Here is a 17,275-nt window from a genome sequence, read left to right on the forward strand (position 1 = left end):
GGGTCAGGGCTGTTTTGGCAGCGAAAGGGGGACCAACACAATATTAGGAAGGTGTTCATAATGTTATGCCTGATTGGTGTATGACAAATGTAATAAAAGCAAGGACAGTTATCATTATCTCCAGCTCACCCTCACTGGTGTCTGTGGTTCTGTAGCTATAAAGCTGTAATAAATCAAAGGTAGAAAATTATCACCAACAGAATGTATAGCTTTAAAAATAATCTAAATCTTAGCAGTTCAGCAAATATGATTAATAATCCTGTATAGGCCCCTCATGAACATTACATTACCTAACTGTGATTGTTTTATATTATTTACATTTTAAACCCTGAACGCCTTTTTTGGTGTCTCCAATCATTACAGAACACAAGCATAAATAGGTAATAAAGTGTCATCATAACTAGAAAACTAACTTATAATCACCAGTTTTCATTGTTTTATTTTTTCTTCTAAAATTAAATGTAAGGTTAGCTTCTGGCTAACTGGACTATCGTGTTGTTAATGGCTGTGTCTTAATCCGCACGTTATGTACTACCAAGTACCTAAAGAATAGTAATGACGCAGTCATCTAGTGCCCTAGTTATACACCCTATCTAGTAAAGAACATGTCATTTGGTACGCAAATAAAAATATATTAAAACTGTCACACTTTCAGTTGATGTTAATGTTTGTAATTTGTACGTTCTATCTCACATTGCACTCAGTTTGTTTTCTTTTTAAATTAACTTAAATTCTTCGCATAAGAATTGCTCAAGGGCCGAACAGTGGCTGCATAGCACTACTACTACTATTTATTTATTGATTTATTTTAAATGACTGAAGTCTGTGTAACCCAGATTTTTAATTGATCAGATTATTCTGTACATACGAGCACATATATCTGACACTCGTACGATACAATAGTGTAGAATATTTAAGTGTGTGTATATACACATATGCGCGCATGTTAAAGTCCTGCGCAAACTGAGCGCAGCTGTGACTCTCACCACGACTCCTCTGTGCGAGCGGCTACCGTTGGACCAGTAAACCGCAGTTAAGAACTTTGGGCGCGCAGGGAAGTTTAACACGAGCTAGAATGATATCAATAAAAGACAAATAACAAACATTATTAATAAATCTAACAATAATTTTATATATACACTGAATTACTGGTTTATAAAAGTGTATGAAGTGTTGGAGAGAGAGAGAGGAATCCGTTACTGTTTCAGGTAATGAACACACACTCAAGCTAACCGGCTAACAGCTCAGCTAACGGTTCAATCGAACATGCTAATGCTAATTGCCAACTGTTAACACATCCAAATTAATGTTTTATTAGTGTTGATTTAAACATATTTAAGAACTATTTTGTAATGAGTTGTGTGCTATATTTCTTTTTTCTTTTGCAGGCATGTTGTCAAGCTCTAACATTACCAAAATAACTTATGTTTGACATTATTATTATTATTATTATTATTATTTTTCGACTAGCATAGTCGGTTAGCTTAGTTAAGGAAGTTCCATTTGTCCGTACATTTGAACTTTGTCATCAGTTTGTTCTTGTTATTTATTATAAAACTGCTGCCTTTCCTTTGCAGAAGAAATAGGAAGCCAACATTTGCATTGTTTTTTTATTTATTTCCCAACTTATAACGTGTTTTCACGGTGTTGATCTGTACACAACACTGAGCTGACAGCAATTACTTTCACTTTTTCACTTGCTTGCACGCATTATGCACATAATAAGCAAATAATATGCATTAAAATGCTTAGGAAAAGGCTTAATGCTTGTTGAAACTTTTACACAAGACAACACAAGAACAGTTTTAACCAACCCACTGCTATAAAAAGGAAAATATAAAATGGTCCAAAATATAAAGACAAGATAAAATAAACAGACAGAAACATAATACCTGTTTTTGCATTAAATGACACATATAGATAGATAGAATGTAGGACAGGATGCCTTAATTTGTCATATATACATATACAGACGTACAGCACAACAAAATTCTTTCTTTGCATATCCCGGCTTGTTTGAAAGCCATCGTAAGGCTCAGAGCAGAGAGGGTTAAGGGCCTTGCTCAAGGGCCCAACCTATGCGTTGAACCCAAATTACCCAAATGAATAAATAGACAAAAGGCTTAACTAAGCTGAGATGATGTATTTTCAGGGACTTTTTAAGGCAGATGTGTACAGATGTGTACAGATTTGAATTTACCTGCAAATCACATCAGTCTAATCATGTATAACAGCTTTACCAAGAGCACCACGTTCCATTAGGAGCCAGGAGTTTAGAGTTTTTAAGTGCAATGCAATGTAATTGCAGTTGTAGCCTAGTGGTTAAGGTGCTGGACTAGTAAGCAGAAGGTTGCTGGTTCAAACCCCACCACTGCCAGGTTGTGACTGTTGGGCCTCTGAGCAAGGCCCTTAACCCTCAATTGCTCAGACTGTATAATAATGTAAGTCGCTTTGGATAAAAGCGTCTGCTAAATGCTGAAAATGTAAAATGTAATAGTAATGATCCAGCCTTCATTACAAACAGCATCACTGATCATTTAAAGCATTTAGCAGACATTTTTGACCAAAGTGACTGAATACAATTAAGGGTCAAGGTCCTGACAGTGAATCTTGATCCAACAACCTCCCGGAGACTAGTTTGGTACCTCAACCGCTGACAATCCACAATGTGGATAAAAAGTGTACGTGTATTGAGGGACCTGTAGAGTAACGGGAAAAACGGTACACTCTCATTTTAATTCTTATTTTTCCCTAAAGATCTTATAGGTGCTAAAATAGGAACTGGTAGTCCTCATCAGCTTCTATAAACAAAACAAAAACACAGCGCAGATGTACAAATTTAAAAATCGTTTTTTAGCACTTGCTGCTGCACTCAAAATTCAATTGAACTGCCACTGATTTTTTACAAAAGCTAAATAAAGATACAGCAAAGAAAAGCTTCTTTCTGTTTGCCAGAACATCAGATCATCAATGTGAACGAACACAGGGCGCAAACTGTGTTAAAGCACGTCACTGTCATTATATTTGACTGTTGTAGAACTGAAGTGCAGAGGTGGAAAGAGTACTAAAATATTGTACTCAAGTAAAAGTACGATTACTTTGATGATTTTTTACTTAAGTACAAGTAAAATTACTAGTCTAAAAATCTACTAAAGTAAAAAGTAACTCATTTAAAATGCACTCAGAGTAAACGTTACTTCGTGGCTTGTTTGTTGTTCCAACAGAAGTTCATAAGTGAATGATACAGCAGACAAACCAGCTGAATCTCACAATCACATTTATGCTGTTCGTTTTACTTAAATAAATACTCAGATAAATGAACATAAAAAAATCACAATATTTCATAATGCTTTGCTATCGTTGCAAAATGAAAGCCAACCGTAAACAGCAGAACCGCGACCCAGATCAGTCACACAGCAACAGAAAGTCATGACCACTTATCTGCTTACCTGATCTAAATCCATGTGTTGTTCCATTAGGGATATAATCCGCTTTATATAAGACCATCTTGTATGTTTCCAGAATATATTAATCCATACCAAACTGTTTTATCCACCGAACTAATGAAAACTATTGTAGATCATTTATTATCTCGGCTTTCCCGGTAAAAAGCTTAAATTGGTGATTCGTTCACTAAACTGTCATTCATAGAACAACCAATGAAGAAAGAGATTGAAATTCCGCCCAGAATCCGAATTCGGAAGCTCTGATTGGTTTATACATCTGAATCTCTTCACCGAATGAACCGATTCATGGAGTCGTTCATGCACAACATCGTAATGAAACGGAGTGAGTCGTTTCTGACTCGTTAACTCAGTGATTCGGTTCACGAGCCCGACTCTAAAGAACAATTTCGTAAATGCTCAGCGGGCCGGATCGAACAGCATAACGGGCCGGTTTGATGTCGAGTTTTTTATTGTTTTCTTTTTTTTTTTTTTACTTGTTATTTAAATTTACAATTATTACAATTCCTAATACAAAACATACTTAAGTAAAAGTAAAATTACAGGTTGTAAAATCTACTTTAAAAAATACAAGTACACAAAAAAAACTACTCAATTACAGTAAACGTAACTCGTTACTTTCCACCTCTGCTGAAGTGCACACCCTTATCTTAGATGCCGTGAGGATGCTTGTGTGTTCACATCGGCTCTGGATCGGGACGTCACATTCATTCATTCATGTTTATGTTTTCGGACAGATGGACGAACCCGGTTTGAATTTTCCCATTTCTTTGAATTCCAACTTCCTGGAAGAACAGCCCGAAAAGCCGAGAGGCCGATGGACTCCGGAGGAAGTAAGTGAGGCCGATAGCACCTCAAGTTCAAATGTGTTTGTATAGACTGTGACTCAAAGTAGCTTAACAGCATCCTGGACCAACAGACCAAAACCTGTTTGCTTGTTTCTGAATCATATTACAGCACCATCAGGACCTGATGCGACCCATTAAAACAAATGTTAATAATTGTGTGTGTGTGTGTGTGTGTGTAATCAGGACGACTGTCTCAAAGCTCTGGTCCAGCGCCTGGGTTCCAGTAACTGGGATCTTATCGCCTCTTTCTTACCAGTATGTAAAGATACTATTAGTCTGTTTTATCAGGTGTATAAAGATCTACTACAGAATTATTGCCTCCTTCACAGGGCCGAAGCGAACCGGACTGTAAGTACCGTTACAATCGGGTCCTGGACCCAGACCTGGTCAAGGGCTTTTGGACCAAAGAGGAAGATGCGATGGTGAGCATTATGGTACACTTTCATTCTCACTAGGTCAAGATTTTGGGGTGTCTGGATAATAATTCTTAACTTATAGCATCACACCTCACATACTTTATACTGTCAGAAGTATTGGGACACCTTCTAATTATTAAATTCATGTGTTTCAGTAACAACAGGTGTAATAAATTATTTATATAAAGGCAATGATATGATTCTGATGATTCTTTGCAGCAACAGTTTAGGGACGGCCCTTCCTGCACACAAAGCAAGCTCTATAAAGACGTAAAGAAAAGCCCTGCTGCCCACCTGCCTGATCAGCTGCCTCAGTGGAGAGGATTCTAATAGCGAAAACGCTTAAACTGACCCTGACGCTCCAATTTACAAATAAACAACTTGTATAATTACACCTTTAAACACATTAAACATCAATGAGAGTTTATTTACATGTGAAAAGAACTCCGTTGGTTGCTCCGCATTACATTCGTCCGCCACGTTTGTAGTTTTTTGGCGCTCCCTCGTCATTCGGTCAGATCATCACTCAGAATTAAGGCGCCTCAGCCTCAGTAGGAGCATTTTAAGGGAGCTAAGAATTCAGACACGCCCTCTTCTCGGGAGTGTAGGATGATGGGAAATGTGTCCGTGTAGAGAGAGAGAGCTGGGGTATTCTCTACCGCCGATCGATGTTAATAGATAACTAATGAACTTTGACCTCTGTTACCTCATTTCTGTACTGTAATGAAACAGGGAAAACTCAGGGAAACTTCAAACAGTTAAATATAAATTATAAATAATAAGTAAGCTCCAAGTACATTATGTTTAGTCTGCGGACAGGTCGCTAGTCTATCACTAGACAAACACACACACACTTAGGGTCATTTCTAGTAGCTTTATTTGACCTGACTGCATGTCTTTGGACTTCTGACATGGGGAGAACATGCAAACTCTACACAGAAAGGAGAATTGAACCCAAAAATGTTAATTAATTATGTCAGGTCTGTTTGTGGGCTTGTATATTTAAAATCTAAACATCTAAATAAAGTGCAGTGCTCACCTGTAAAGTGACCTTGAGACTGAATAAATAAAACTATTATTATTATTATTATTATTATTATTAAATGAGCTAATAAAAAAAGCTGTATTTTTTTTTTTCTCCATAGCTCATCGGATTGGTGTCGAAATTCGGAAACCAGAAGTGGGCCCGGATAGCCAAGTACCTCAAAGGTCGCAGGGGAAAGCAGTGCAGGGAACGCTGGCATAACCACCTCGACCCCTCGGTGAATAAAAACGCCTGGACGACAGAAGAAGATCTCGTCATCTGCAAGGCCCACAGCGTTATCGGGACGAGCTGGTCCAAGATCGCCAGACTGCTTCCTGGGAGGTGAGACGTGCTGACCTGTATTGATCTGTTCACAGTTCGTAGTTAAGGTACTGGACTAGTAATCAGAAGGTCGCTGGTTCAAGCCACACCTCTGCAAGGTTGTCACTGTTGGGCCCTTGAGCAAGGCCCTTAACCCTTAATTGCCCCTAGTGCCGGCCGTGCCATAGTTTTCTCCGGAGTGGAGAGGTACTATTGAGGTGGTGGATGATTCTCAGCACTGCAGTGACACTGACATGGTGGTGGTGTGTTAGTGTGTGTTGTGCTGGTATGAGTGGATCAGACACAGCAGCGCTGCTGGAGTTTTTAAACACCGTGTCCACTCACCGTCCACTCTATTACACACTCCTACCTAGTCGGTCCACCTTGTAGATGTAAAGTCAGAGACGATCGCTCATCTATTGCTGCCGTTTGAGTCGCTCATCTTCTAGACCTTCATCAGTGGACACATGGTGCTGTTGGCTGTATGTTTTTGGCAGGTGGACTATTCTCAGTCCAGCAGTGACAGTGAGGTGTTTAAAAACTCCATCATACCAGCACAACACACACTAACACACCACCACCATGTCAGTGTCACTGCAGTGCTGAGAATCATCCACCACCTAAATAATACCTGCTCTGTGGTGGTCCTGTGGGGGTCCTGACCATTGAAGAACAGCATGAAAGGGGGCTAACAAAGCATGCAGAGAAACAGATGGACTACAGTCAGTAATTGTAGAACTACAAAGTGCTTCTATATGGTAAGTGGAGCTGATAAAATGGACAGTGAGTGTAGAAACATGGACAGTGAGTGTATATTATTGGAAGCTGTGCTTTTGAGTATTTAACGTATTTCTTTGCTCCGGCAGGACGGATAACTCCATCAAGAATCGCTGGTATTCGTCTCTGAGGCACAAAATAGCCACGGGCGCTCTGGTGGTGGACGACGATCCTCTGCTTCCTATAAAAGCAGAGGCCGGCGAGGAGGACCGAGCTCCTTCTCCTGTAGAGGAAAGCAAAGTATGGAGTTAAATATCATGATCTGAATTATTATTCATCGTTTTTAATAGAATTTATTCATGAATAAATGTGTGATTTGTGGTTCAGAAGGACGACTCCTGCAACACCAGCTTGACGTCCGAGTCTCTGACCGACACGCCTGAAGATGTAAGAGACCTGGTTCTAACGTATTATAGTTTATATACATTTATATTTACATTCTCGGCATTTAGCAGGCGCTCTTATATCCAGAACGACCTACAGAAGTGCTTCTAGTTTAAATAATAACAGAATAAGGATTTAAATCTGCTAAAACCCTCTTAGAACAAAGGCTACAGTTCTAATAAAGTGACAACAGTGTAAATACATTCACCACTTCTTTTCACCTGCATGAGGCGGGTTCATATGGAGATCCGTATCGCGCACGGAGAGTCACGCTCCGATCTCTATTATCCCCCGTCTCATTGTACAGCAGATTAGGACCAACCCCTGCAGCCCTCCCCCCTTTCTCGGACGAGCCAATTATCGTCCTATAGGCGATATTTATCTTTATATTTATTTATATTTATATTATATTATTTATTATATGTATTATTATTTTATATTTATTTATATTATTTATATTTATATTATATTATTTATATTTATTTATTTATATTCGTTATTATTATGTTCAATATATAAATAATAAAATTAATTAAAAATAATAACATAAATAATAATGATTATTTATTATATAATATTAATTTATCAATGTTGTAATTATATTATATAAAAAATTATAATGAAATAATAAATGATTATTATTATTTTTACTTGTTTATTATTTATTATATAATATTTATCAATATTGTTATTATTTTATATTAAAAAATTTAAATATTACAAAAAATAATAATATAATAAATTGTTATTTATATTTTTCTTTATTATATAGTATTCATTTATCGATATTTTATTATTATATTATATAAAATATTTTAATTTATTATGCAATATTATTAATATGATATTTATTTTTATACATATTATATTTATATAATATTTAACTCCTCCCTCCATTCGAACAGATGCGACCTACACCGGAGCCCCTCAGTAATTATGATCAGGACTTCTGTTGTGATGTCGTTTTGGATTCGGATCCAGTCCCGGACGTTCCCGATCAGGTGATTTCGCTGTTACCTGTGCTCTTTACCGCTCTGCGCGTTACAGTGCTAGCGTGCTAACCAGAAAACGTTTGTTTATGTTTACAATCAAAGGGAACGTCAGATCTCAGGGTTTCCAGGAGGAAACGGAAGCTCGGAACCAACAGGACCTGTTATAACACCGACACTTCGAGTTCCAGATCCAGATCCAGCGCGGACGGCGTGCTGCAGATGATCGCCGAGGACATGCTGCCCCTCAGCCTGGTGGAAGGTTCGGGGTTCCGGAGCTTCGTCGCGGCGGTCTGTCCCCGGCACCCCAGACTCTCTCAGCGCACGCTGGGGCTGAGGCTGTACGACGCCGTGGAGAAGACGGCCAAGCCGCGCCTGATCGGACAGCTCAGGGACTGTCGCGCCGTCAGCGGCGAGAGCGCCGACATCCACGTCACGGCGGACGTCTGGGCGGGCGACGACGCCGACCCCGTGCTCGCCGTCCGGCTGCACTTCCTCGACGAGGCCTGGAACGTCCGCCGGCCCACCGTCGCCTTCCGGCACCTGAGAGGGAAGAACCTGAACAGCCTGGTCACCCGGGAGCTGGAGGCCGTGCTGCTGAGCTACGGTCTGTTCCCCGAAAACATCGGCTACATCATCGCCCACGAGGCCAAGAGCACCATCAGCGCGCACGACTTCTTCTGCGACTACAAGATCATGCACAGCGCGCAGAAGAACGACCCGGAGGAGGACGAGCTGGTCGACTTCCTGGACGATCAGGTCTACGTGGACGGCTTCTCCGAGATCCTGCTGGGAACGCACACGGACTGCACCGGCGGCCTTCTCCACTCGGCCATCAGGGAGGCGCTGAAGAGCTGCAAGTCCGTGGATCACGCGCTCTCGCAGCTCCGCGACGTGGTGCTCTTCTTCCGCCGTAACGTCTACTGGGACGAGCTCCTCCTCAGGGAGTTTAAATTCTCCCTGGCGGGTCCGTACAGCTACGGCGCCTACGCTTGGAACTCCACCTTCGCCAGCGTGCGCAGACTGACCTCGGAGTTCGCGTGGGACGCCGCGCGGGCCCTGCTGGCCCAGGCACACAAGGACGGTGCGGACGACCCTCCGCCGGCGCTGCGCGTCGACCGCGAGCGAGCCGCGGACGCCGTCGGGCTGCTGGAGCCGTTCGAAGAGGCCGTGCAGGTCCTTCAGGGAGACGGCGTCACGTTCTCCCTGGTCATCCCGTCCATAATCGGCATCGATAGAACCCTCGCCGCCAAGGCGACCGGTCACCCGCCGTTCTGCAGGGCTCTGCGTGCCAGCCTGCGCGACCACTTCCAACCCCTGATCATGAAACGAGACCTCATCCTCGCGACCATCCTGGACCCTCGGATCAAGCTCCAGCCCTTCGAGGACGACCGGCAGGACGACTCCGCCTCCGCCGCAACTCTTAACCCGCCCACGAAAGTCTTAGCCTGTTCCGTCTTGGAGTCCGCCGTGAGCGAAATGGACACGTGGATCCCGGTCGAGGAGGGCACCGCCGCGCTGGACCGCGAGGACGAGCTGGCCGCGCGGGCCGCCAGCCTGGGCAACATCAAAAGCAAGAAGGTGTTCCGGCTGGAGCGGCCCCGCGCGGCGATGACCCCGGGCTCCGAGCTCGACCTGTATTTATCCGAGCCTCTGCTGGACGGAGACTCTTCGGTCGAGGCGTTTTGGAAAGAGGCCACACGCTTCCCCCAGTTGCGGAGCCTCTGCCACAGGCTGCTGGCCGTCCCGGCCTCTTCGGGGGGGTTCAGACGGCTGTTCCCCCTGGCGGCGAGCATAGTCCGGGCGCGGCGGAACAGGCTACCGCAGCACACCACCGAGCGACTCTTACTATACAGAGAGTGCGTAAAAGCGAGGGGGGGGAAACAGAGCTCCGAACTCTCATGACTCGCTGCAGACCTCCACTTCTGACCGAGCAGGGTCGAAACTAACACACGCCCGTCCGACACGTGTCCAGTACAGATCGCTTCTTCTCACCCGCACCAGATGGGTTCATATGGAGATCCGTACCGCGCACGGAGAGTCATAAACTGATCTCCATTATCCCCATGTCTGTGCAGCGCCATCGATCAGCCAGCAGAGGTCGTAATCGCAGCAGTTATGAGGAACCCCGGCGACCCTCCCTCCCTCAGACGAGCCGTTTGTTAGAGAGAACTCTTGAGCTTGGGATGTCAGCTCTGGTATTCATGAATAGAAAATAAATAGAGTTTATTTTATTACCCCCTGGGGTAAATCAGGGAATCTTTTTCTATTGATGATTTTATTATTATTATTATTATTATTATTATTAGTGGTGCAGCGGGATATTCCTCTAGCACGCCAGCGCCGAGATTCTGAACTCCTCGGTTCGAAACTCAGCGTTGCCACCGGTCGACTGGGCGCCATCTAGCTGGCATAATCAGCAGTGCGTGCAGCAGACACGTCTCTGCTAGGGCGGAATGACCGGACTATGTGGGCGGGGTCTTCAAACGCTGTGTAAGGACCCTGATTGGCGGATAGAGAGGCGCCCGTGCAGGGTGCATGGGTGAAAAGGGTTCCGCTCAGGGCTGCACGCGGGTCGGAGGAGGCGTGAGCAGCGATATACCCACCTCGCCTACAATCAGGGATCCACCAGCAGCGGAAGACAAATTAATTACGATAAACTGGGAGAAAAATGCATCAATAAAATAGAAGAGTTTTGTTCCTTGTAGCTTATTTACACTTGAAAAAACAACAACAAAACATGAACTTTGATCAGGGACGTTCAGACTTTTGCATAAATCTGTATTTTTAAAGTCGAGTTTGTCATTTTGCATCATTTACCAGACACAGGGGGCCTTGCTATGACAACTTTGCAGTGGTGGGCCTTGAACCGGCAACCTTCTGATCACTAGCACTAGGCCAGTACCTTAACGACTGAGCTACCACTTCTCTGTATAACGAATCATGACTGAACCTTGACACTTTGTCCTAACACTGCTGTTCATTTCCAGTGGAACTCCATGTTTTTATGTCCTCCGTGATGAAACAATGAATTTTTTATGTACAGAAAATGTCAAACTTTTTACTTTTGTAGCTATTTTCTCTAAAAGAAACATTGTGGATTAATTTTGCATATAAATAATTATATATATTTGATTTTTTTAGACTAATAAAGCTGCAGTATGTGACGTGTGAAGATTTGTGGATGCAGTGCCCCCTCTGGTACAGATGTGGTATTACAAGCAACTTGCAGATTATTCATTCATTCATAACTGTCTGTTTTACCACCGTTTCATCCTGGTCAGGGTTGCAGTGGGTCTGATTCATTGGGCGACACACACACACAGAGACGATTAGTAGCTACAATTGGCTCCTGGAAGAAACCCACACAGAAAAGACAGGGAGAACATGCAAACCCCACACAGAAAGGACCTTCGAATCGAACCCAGTTTGGGTGCTGGAACCCAGATCCCAGATTTTCAATTGGGTCAAGGCACACAGTAACACCCTGGACCCCCGGGGCGCCAGTCCATCGCAGGGCAGACACACACATACACACATTCACCTATAGGGCAATTCGGTGTCTCCAAATAACCTGACTGCATGTTTTTGGACTGTGAAAGGAAACCCACGCAGAAAAGGGGAGAACATGCAAACCCTACACAGAAAGGACCCGGACCGCCCCGCCTGAGGATCAAACCCAGGACCTTCTTGCTGTGGGGCGACAGTGCTGCCCACCATGTCGCCCCAGAGCAAAACTGTTCATGTTGTTTTGTCCACAACGTTCTTTCATTCTCTGTTTTACCACCACGTGGTGCTATTGACCGGCTGGACGTTTACACAGACATGATTGGCTGTGTCTGATAAGGAGAAGGAATGACCGAAGCCTTGAAATAGACTGTTCCCAGTCTAGGGTGTGTTTATGCTTTGTGTTTAGTGGTTACGAATGGAACAAGAGGAGCAAAACATGTTTGTATGCCGCACCTTCAGCCTGGTTCACTTTAACACAGATTCTGTCAGTGTGTTTTTCTAAATCGCTCTGGTCCCGTCACACTGAACTCGTTAATGATTGATGCACTAAAATCTTCCGTTCCCCTCGTCCACTGTAAAACAGCCTTTCCGGTGGGTAGCACTGTCGCCTCACACAGGTTCGATTCCCAGGCGGGGCGGTTCAGGTCTTTTCTGTGTGGAGTTTGCATGTTCTCCCCATGTCTGTGTGGGTTTCCTCCGGGAGCTCCGGTTTCCTCCCACAGTCCAGATACATGCAAGTGAGGTGAACTGGAGGAACTAAATTGTCCATGAGTGTGTTTGACATAATCTTGTGAACTGATGAATCTTGTGTAATGAGTAATATATATATATATATACAGTATATATAATAAACAAACAACACACACTTGGGTTTATTATACTGTATATACATATATACTGTATATATATATATATATAATAAACAAACAACATACACACTTGGGTTCATTATATATATATATATATATATATATACAGTGTATCACAAAAGTGAGTACACCCCTCACATTTCTGCAGATATTTAAGTATATCTTTTCATGGGACAACACTGGCAAAATGTCACTTTGACACAATGAAAAGTAGTCTGTGTGCAGCTTATATAACAGTGTAAATTTATTCTTCCCTCAAAATAACTCAATATACAGCCATTAATGTCTAAACCACCGGCAACAAAAGTGAGTACACCCCTTAGTGAAAGTTCCTGAAGTGTCAATATTTTGTGTGGCCACCATTATTTCCCAGAACTGCCTTAACTCTCCTGGGCATGGAGTTTACCAGAGCTTCACAGGTTGCCACTGGAATGCTTTTCCACTCCTCCATGACGACATCACGGAGCTGGCGGATATTCGAGACTTTGCGCTCCTCCACCTTCCGCTTGAGGATGCCCCAAAGATGTTCTATTGGGTTTAGGTCTGGAGACATGCTTGGCCAGTCCATCACCTTTACCCTCAGCCTCTTCAATAAAGCAGTGGTCGTCTTAGAGGTGTGTTTGGGGTCATTATCATGCTGGAACACTGCCCTGCGACCCAGTTTCCGGAGGGAGGGGATCATGCTCTGCTTCAGTATTTCACAGTACATATTGGAGTTCATGTGTCCCTCAATGAAATGTAACTCCCTAACACCTGCTGCACTCATGCAGCCCCAGACCATGGCATTCCCACCACCATGCTTGACTGTAGGCATGACACACTTATCTTTGTACTTCTCACCTGATTGCCACCACACATGCTTGAGACCATCTGAACCAAACAAATTAATCTTGGTCTCATCAGACCATAGGACATGGTTCCAGTAATCCATGTCCTTTGTTGACATGTCTTCAGCAAACTGTTTGCGGGCTTTCTTGTGTAAAGACTTCAGAAGAGGCTTCCTTCTGGGGTGACAGCCATGCAGACCAATTTGATGTAGTGTGCGGCGTATGGTCTGAGCACTGACAGGCTGACCCCCCACCTTTTCAATCTCTGCAGCAATGCTGACAGCACTCCTGCGCCTATCTTTCAAAGACAGCAGTTGGATGTGACGCTGAGCACGTGCACTCAGCTTCTTTGGACGACCAACGCGAGGTCTGTTCTGAGTGGACCCTGCTCTTTTAAAACGCTGGATGATCTTGGCCACTGTGCTGCAGCTCAGTTTCAGGGTGTTGGCAATCTTCTTGTAGCCTTGGCCATCTTCATGTAGCGCAACAATTCGTCTTTTAAGATCCTCAGAGAGTTCTTTGCCATGAGGTGCCATGTTGGAACTTTCAGTGACCAGTATGAGAGAGTGTGAGAGCTGTACTACTAAATTGAACACACCTGCTCCCTATGCATACCTGAGACCTAGTAACACTAACAAATCACATGACATTTTGGAGGGAAAATGACAAGCAGTGCTCAATTTGGACATTTAGGGGTGTAGTCTCTTAGGGGTGTACTCACTTTTGTTGCCGGTGGTTTAGACATTAATGGCTGTATTTTGAGGGAAGAATAAATTTACACTGTTATATAAGCTGCACACAGACTACTTTTCATTGTGTCAAATTTTCATTTTGTCAGTGTTGTCCCATGAAAAGATATACTTAAATATCTGCAGAAATGTGAGGGGTGTACTCACTTTTGTGATACACTGTATATATATATATATATATATATAAATCCAAACAACATACACACTTGGGTTTATTATACTGTATATACATATATACTGTATATACAGTGTATCACAAAAGTGAGTACACCCCTCACATTTCTGCAAATATTTCATTATATCTTTTCATGGGACAACACTATAGACATGAAACTTGGATATAACTTAGAGTAGTCAGTGTACAACTTGTATAGCAGTGTAGATTTACTGTCTTCTGAAAATAACTCAACACACAGCCATTAATGTCTAAATGGCTGGCAACATAAGTGAGTACACCCCACAGTGAACATGTCCAAATTGTGCCCAAAGTGTCAATATTTTGTGTGACCACCATTATTATCCAGCACTGCCTTAACCCTCCTGGGCATGGAATTCACCAGAGCTGCACAGGTTGCTACTGGAATCCTCTACCACTCCTCCATGATGACATCACAGAGCTGGTGGATGTTAGACACCTTGAACTCCTCCACCTTCCACTTGAGGATGCGCCACAGGTGCTCAATTGGGTTTAGTCCATCACCTTTACCTTCAGCTTCCTCAGCAAGGCAGTTGTCATCTTGGAGGTTGTGTTTGGGGTCGTTATCCTGTTGGAAAACTGCCATGAGGCCCAGTTTTCGAAGGGAGGGGATCATGCTCTGTTTCAGAATGTCACAGTACATGTTGGAATTCATGTTTCCCTCAATGAACTGCAGCTCCCCAGTGCCAGCAACACTCATGCAGCCCAAGACCATGATGCTACCACCACCATGCTTGACTTTAGGCAAGATACAGTTGTCTTGGTACTTCTCACCAGGGCGCCGCCACACATGCTGGACACCATCTGAGCCAAACAAGTTTATCTTGGTCTCGTCAGACCACAGGGCATTCCAGTAATCCCTGTTCTTGGACTGCTTGTCTTCAGCAAACTGTTTGCGGGCTTTCTTGTGCGTCAGCTTCCTTCTGGGATGACGACCATGCAGACCGAGTTGATGCAGTGTGCGGCGTATGGTCTGAGCACTGACAGGCTGACCTCCCACGTCTTCAACCTCTGCAGCAATGCTGGCAGCACTCATGTGTCTATTTTTTAAAGCCAACCTCTGGATATGACGCCGAACACGTGGACTCAACTTCTTTGGTCGACCCTGGCGAAGCCTGTTCCGAGTGGAACCTGTCCTGGAAAACCGCTGTATGACCTTGGCCACCATGCTGTAGCTCAGTTTCAGGGTGTTAGCAATCTTCTTATAGCCCAGGCCATCTTTGTGGAGAGCAACAATTCTATTTCTCACATCCTCAGAGAGTTCTTTGCCATGAGGTGCCATGTTGAATATCCAGTGGCCAGTATGAGAGAATTGTACCCAAAACACCAAATTTAACAGCCCTGCTCCCCATTTACACCTGGGACCTTGACACATGACACCAGGGAGGGACAACGACACATTTGGGCACAATTTGGACATGTTCACTGTGGGGTGTACTCACTTATGTTGCTAGCCATTTAGACATTAATGGCTGTGTGTTGAGTTATTTTCAGAAGACAGTAAATCTACACTGCTATACAAGCTGTACACTGACTACTCTAAGTTATATCCAAGTTTCATGTCTATAGTGTTGTCCCATGAAAAGATATAATGAAATATTTGCAGAAATGTGAGGGGTGTACTCACTTCTGTGATACACTGTATATATACACACACACACATACAGTGTATCACAAAAGTGAGTACACCCCTCACATTTCTGCAGATATTTAAGTATATCTTTTCATGGGACAACACTGACAAAATGACACTTTGACACAATGAAAAGTAGTCTGTGTGCAGCTTATATAACAGTGTAAATTTATTCTTCCCTCAAAATAACTCAATATACAGCCATTAATGTCTAAACCACCGGCAACAAAAGTGAGTACACCCCTTAGTGAAAGTTCCTGAAGTGTCAATATTTTGTGTGGCCACCATTATTTCCCAGAACTGCCTTAACTCTCCTGGGCATGGAGTTTACCAGAGCTTCACAGGTTGCCACTGGAATGCTTTTCCACTCCTCCATGACGACATCACGGAGCTGGCGGATATTCGAGACTTTGCGCTCCTCCACCTTCCGCTTGAGGATGCCCCAAAGATGTTCTATTGGGTTTAGGTCTGGAGACATGCTTGGCCAGTCCATCACCTTTACCCTCAGCCTCTTCAATAAAGCAGTGGTCGTGTTAGAGGTGTGTTTGGGGTCATTATCATGCTGGAACACTGCCCTGCGACCCAGTTTCCAGAGGGAGGGGATCATGCTCTGCTTCAGTATTTCACAGTGCATATTGGAGTTCATGTGTCCCTCAATGAAATGTAACTCCCCAACACCTGCTGCACTCATGCCATGGCATTCCCACCACCATGCTTGACTGTAGGCATGACACACTTATCTTTGTACTCCTCACCTGATTGCCGCCACACATGCTTGAGACCATCTGAACCAAACAAATTAATCTTGGTCTCATCAGACCATAGGACATGGTTCCAGTAATCCATGTCCTTTGTTGACATGTCTTCAGCAAACTGTTTGCGGGCTTTCTTGTGTAGAGACTTCAGAAGAGGCTTCCTTCTGGGGTGACAGCCATGCAGACCAATTTGATGTAGTGTGCGGCGTATGGTCTGAGCACTGACAGGCTGACCCCCCACCTTTTCAATCTCTGCAGCAATGCTGACAGCACTCCTGCGCCTATCTTTCAAAGACAGCAGTTGGATGTGACGCTGAGCACGTGCACTCAGCTTCTTTGGACGACCAATGCGAGGTCTGTTCTGAGTGGACCCTGCTCTTTTAAAATGCTGGATGATCTTGGCCACTGTGCTGCAGCTCAGTTTCAGGGTGTTGGCAATCTTCTTGTAGCCTTGGCCATCTTCATGTAGCGCAACAATTCGTCTTTTAAGATTCTCAGAGAGTTCTTTGCCAT

General features: G+C 43.7%; 1 protein-coding gene across 2 annotated transcripts; it reads left to right on the forward strand.

Moving 5' to 3' along the window:
• Positions 1 to 1,042: 1,042 nt before the first annotated feature.
• mybl2a (v-myb avian myeloblastosis viral oncogene homolog-like 2a) lies at positions 1,043 to 10,462 on the forward strand. 2 transcript variants are annotated; one of them, XM_063015942.1, is made up of 9 exons: positions 1,043 to 1,208; positions 4,202 to 4,297; positions 4,496 to 4,567; positions 4,642 to 4,734; positions 5,874 to 6,094; positions 6,940 to 7,090; positions 7,178 to 7,237; positions 8,140 to 8,235; positions 8,329 to 10,462. In XM_063015942.1, exons 2-9 carry the CDS (start codon positions 4,202 to 4,204, stop codon positions 10,126 to 10,128), a joined length of 2,589 nt encoding a protein of 862 aa, XP_062872012.1. In that variant the 5' UTR covers positions 1,043 to 1,208; the 3' UTR covers positions 10,129 to 10,462. The 2 variants fall into 2 exon arrangements, with proteins under 2 accessions (XP_062872012.1, XP_062872014.1); XM_063015944.1 differs by having other exon boundaries at positions 7,181 to 7,237.
• Positions 10,463 to 17,275: the final 6,813 nt, after the last annotated feature.

This window comes from Trichomycterus rosablanca, chromosome 19, assembly GCF_030014385.1.
Source record: "Trichomycterus rosablanca isolate fTriRos1 chromosome 19, fTriRos1.hap1, whole genome shotgun sequence".
NCBI classification, from domain to species: Eukaryota; Metazoa; Chordata; class Actinopteri; order Siluriformes; family Trichomycteridae; genus Trichomycterus; species Trichomycterus rosablanca.

Coding starts and splice junctions, on each gene's coding strand:
- mybl2a (XM_063015942.1), top strand. CDS start 4,202: ATGGACGAACCCGGTTTGAATTTTCCCATTTCTTTGAATTCCAACTTC. Junction 4,735..5,873: donor CCAAAGAGGAAGATGCGATG/GTGAGCATTATG, acceptor TTTTCTCCATAG/CTCATCGGATTGGTGTCGAA. Junction 8,236..8,328: donor TCCCGGACGTTCCCGATCAG/GTGATTTCGCTG, acceptor TTACAATCAAAG/GGAACGTCAGATCTCAGGGT.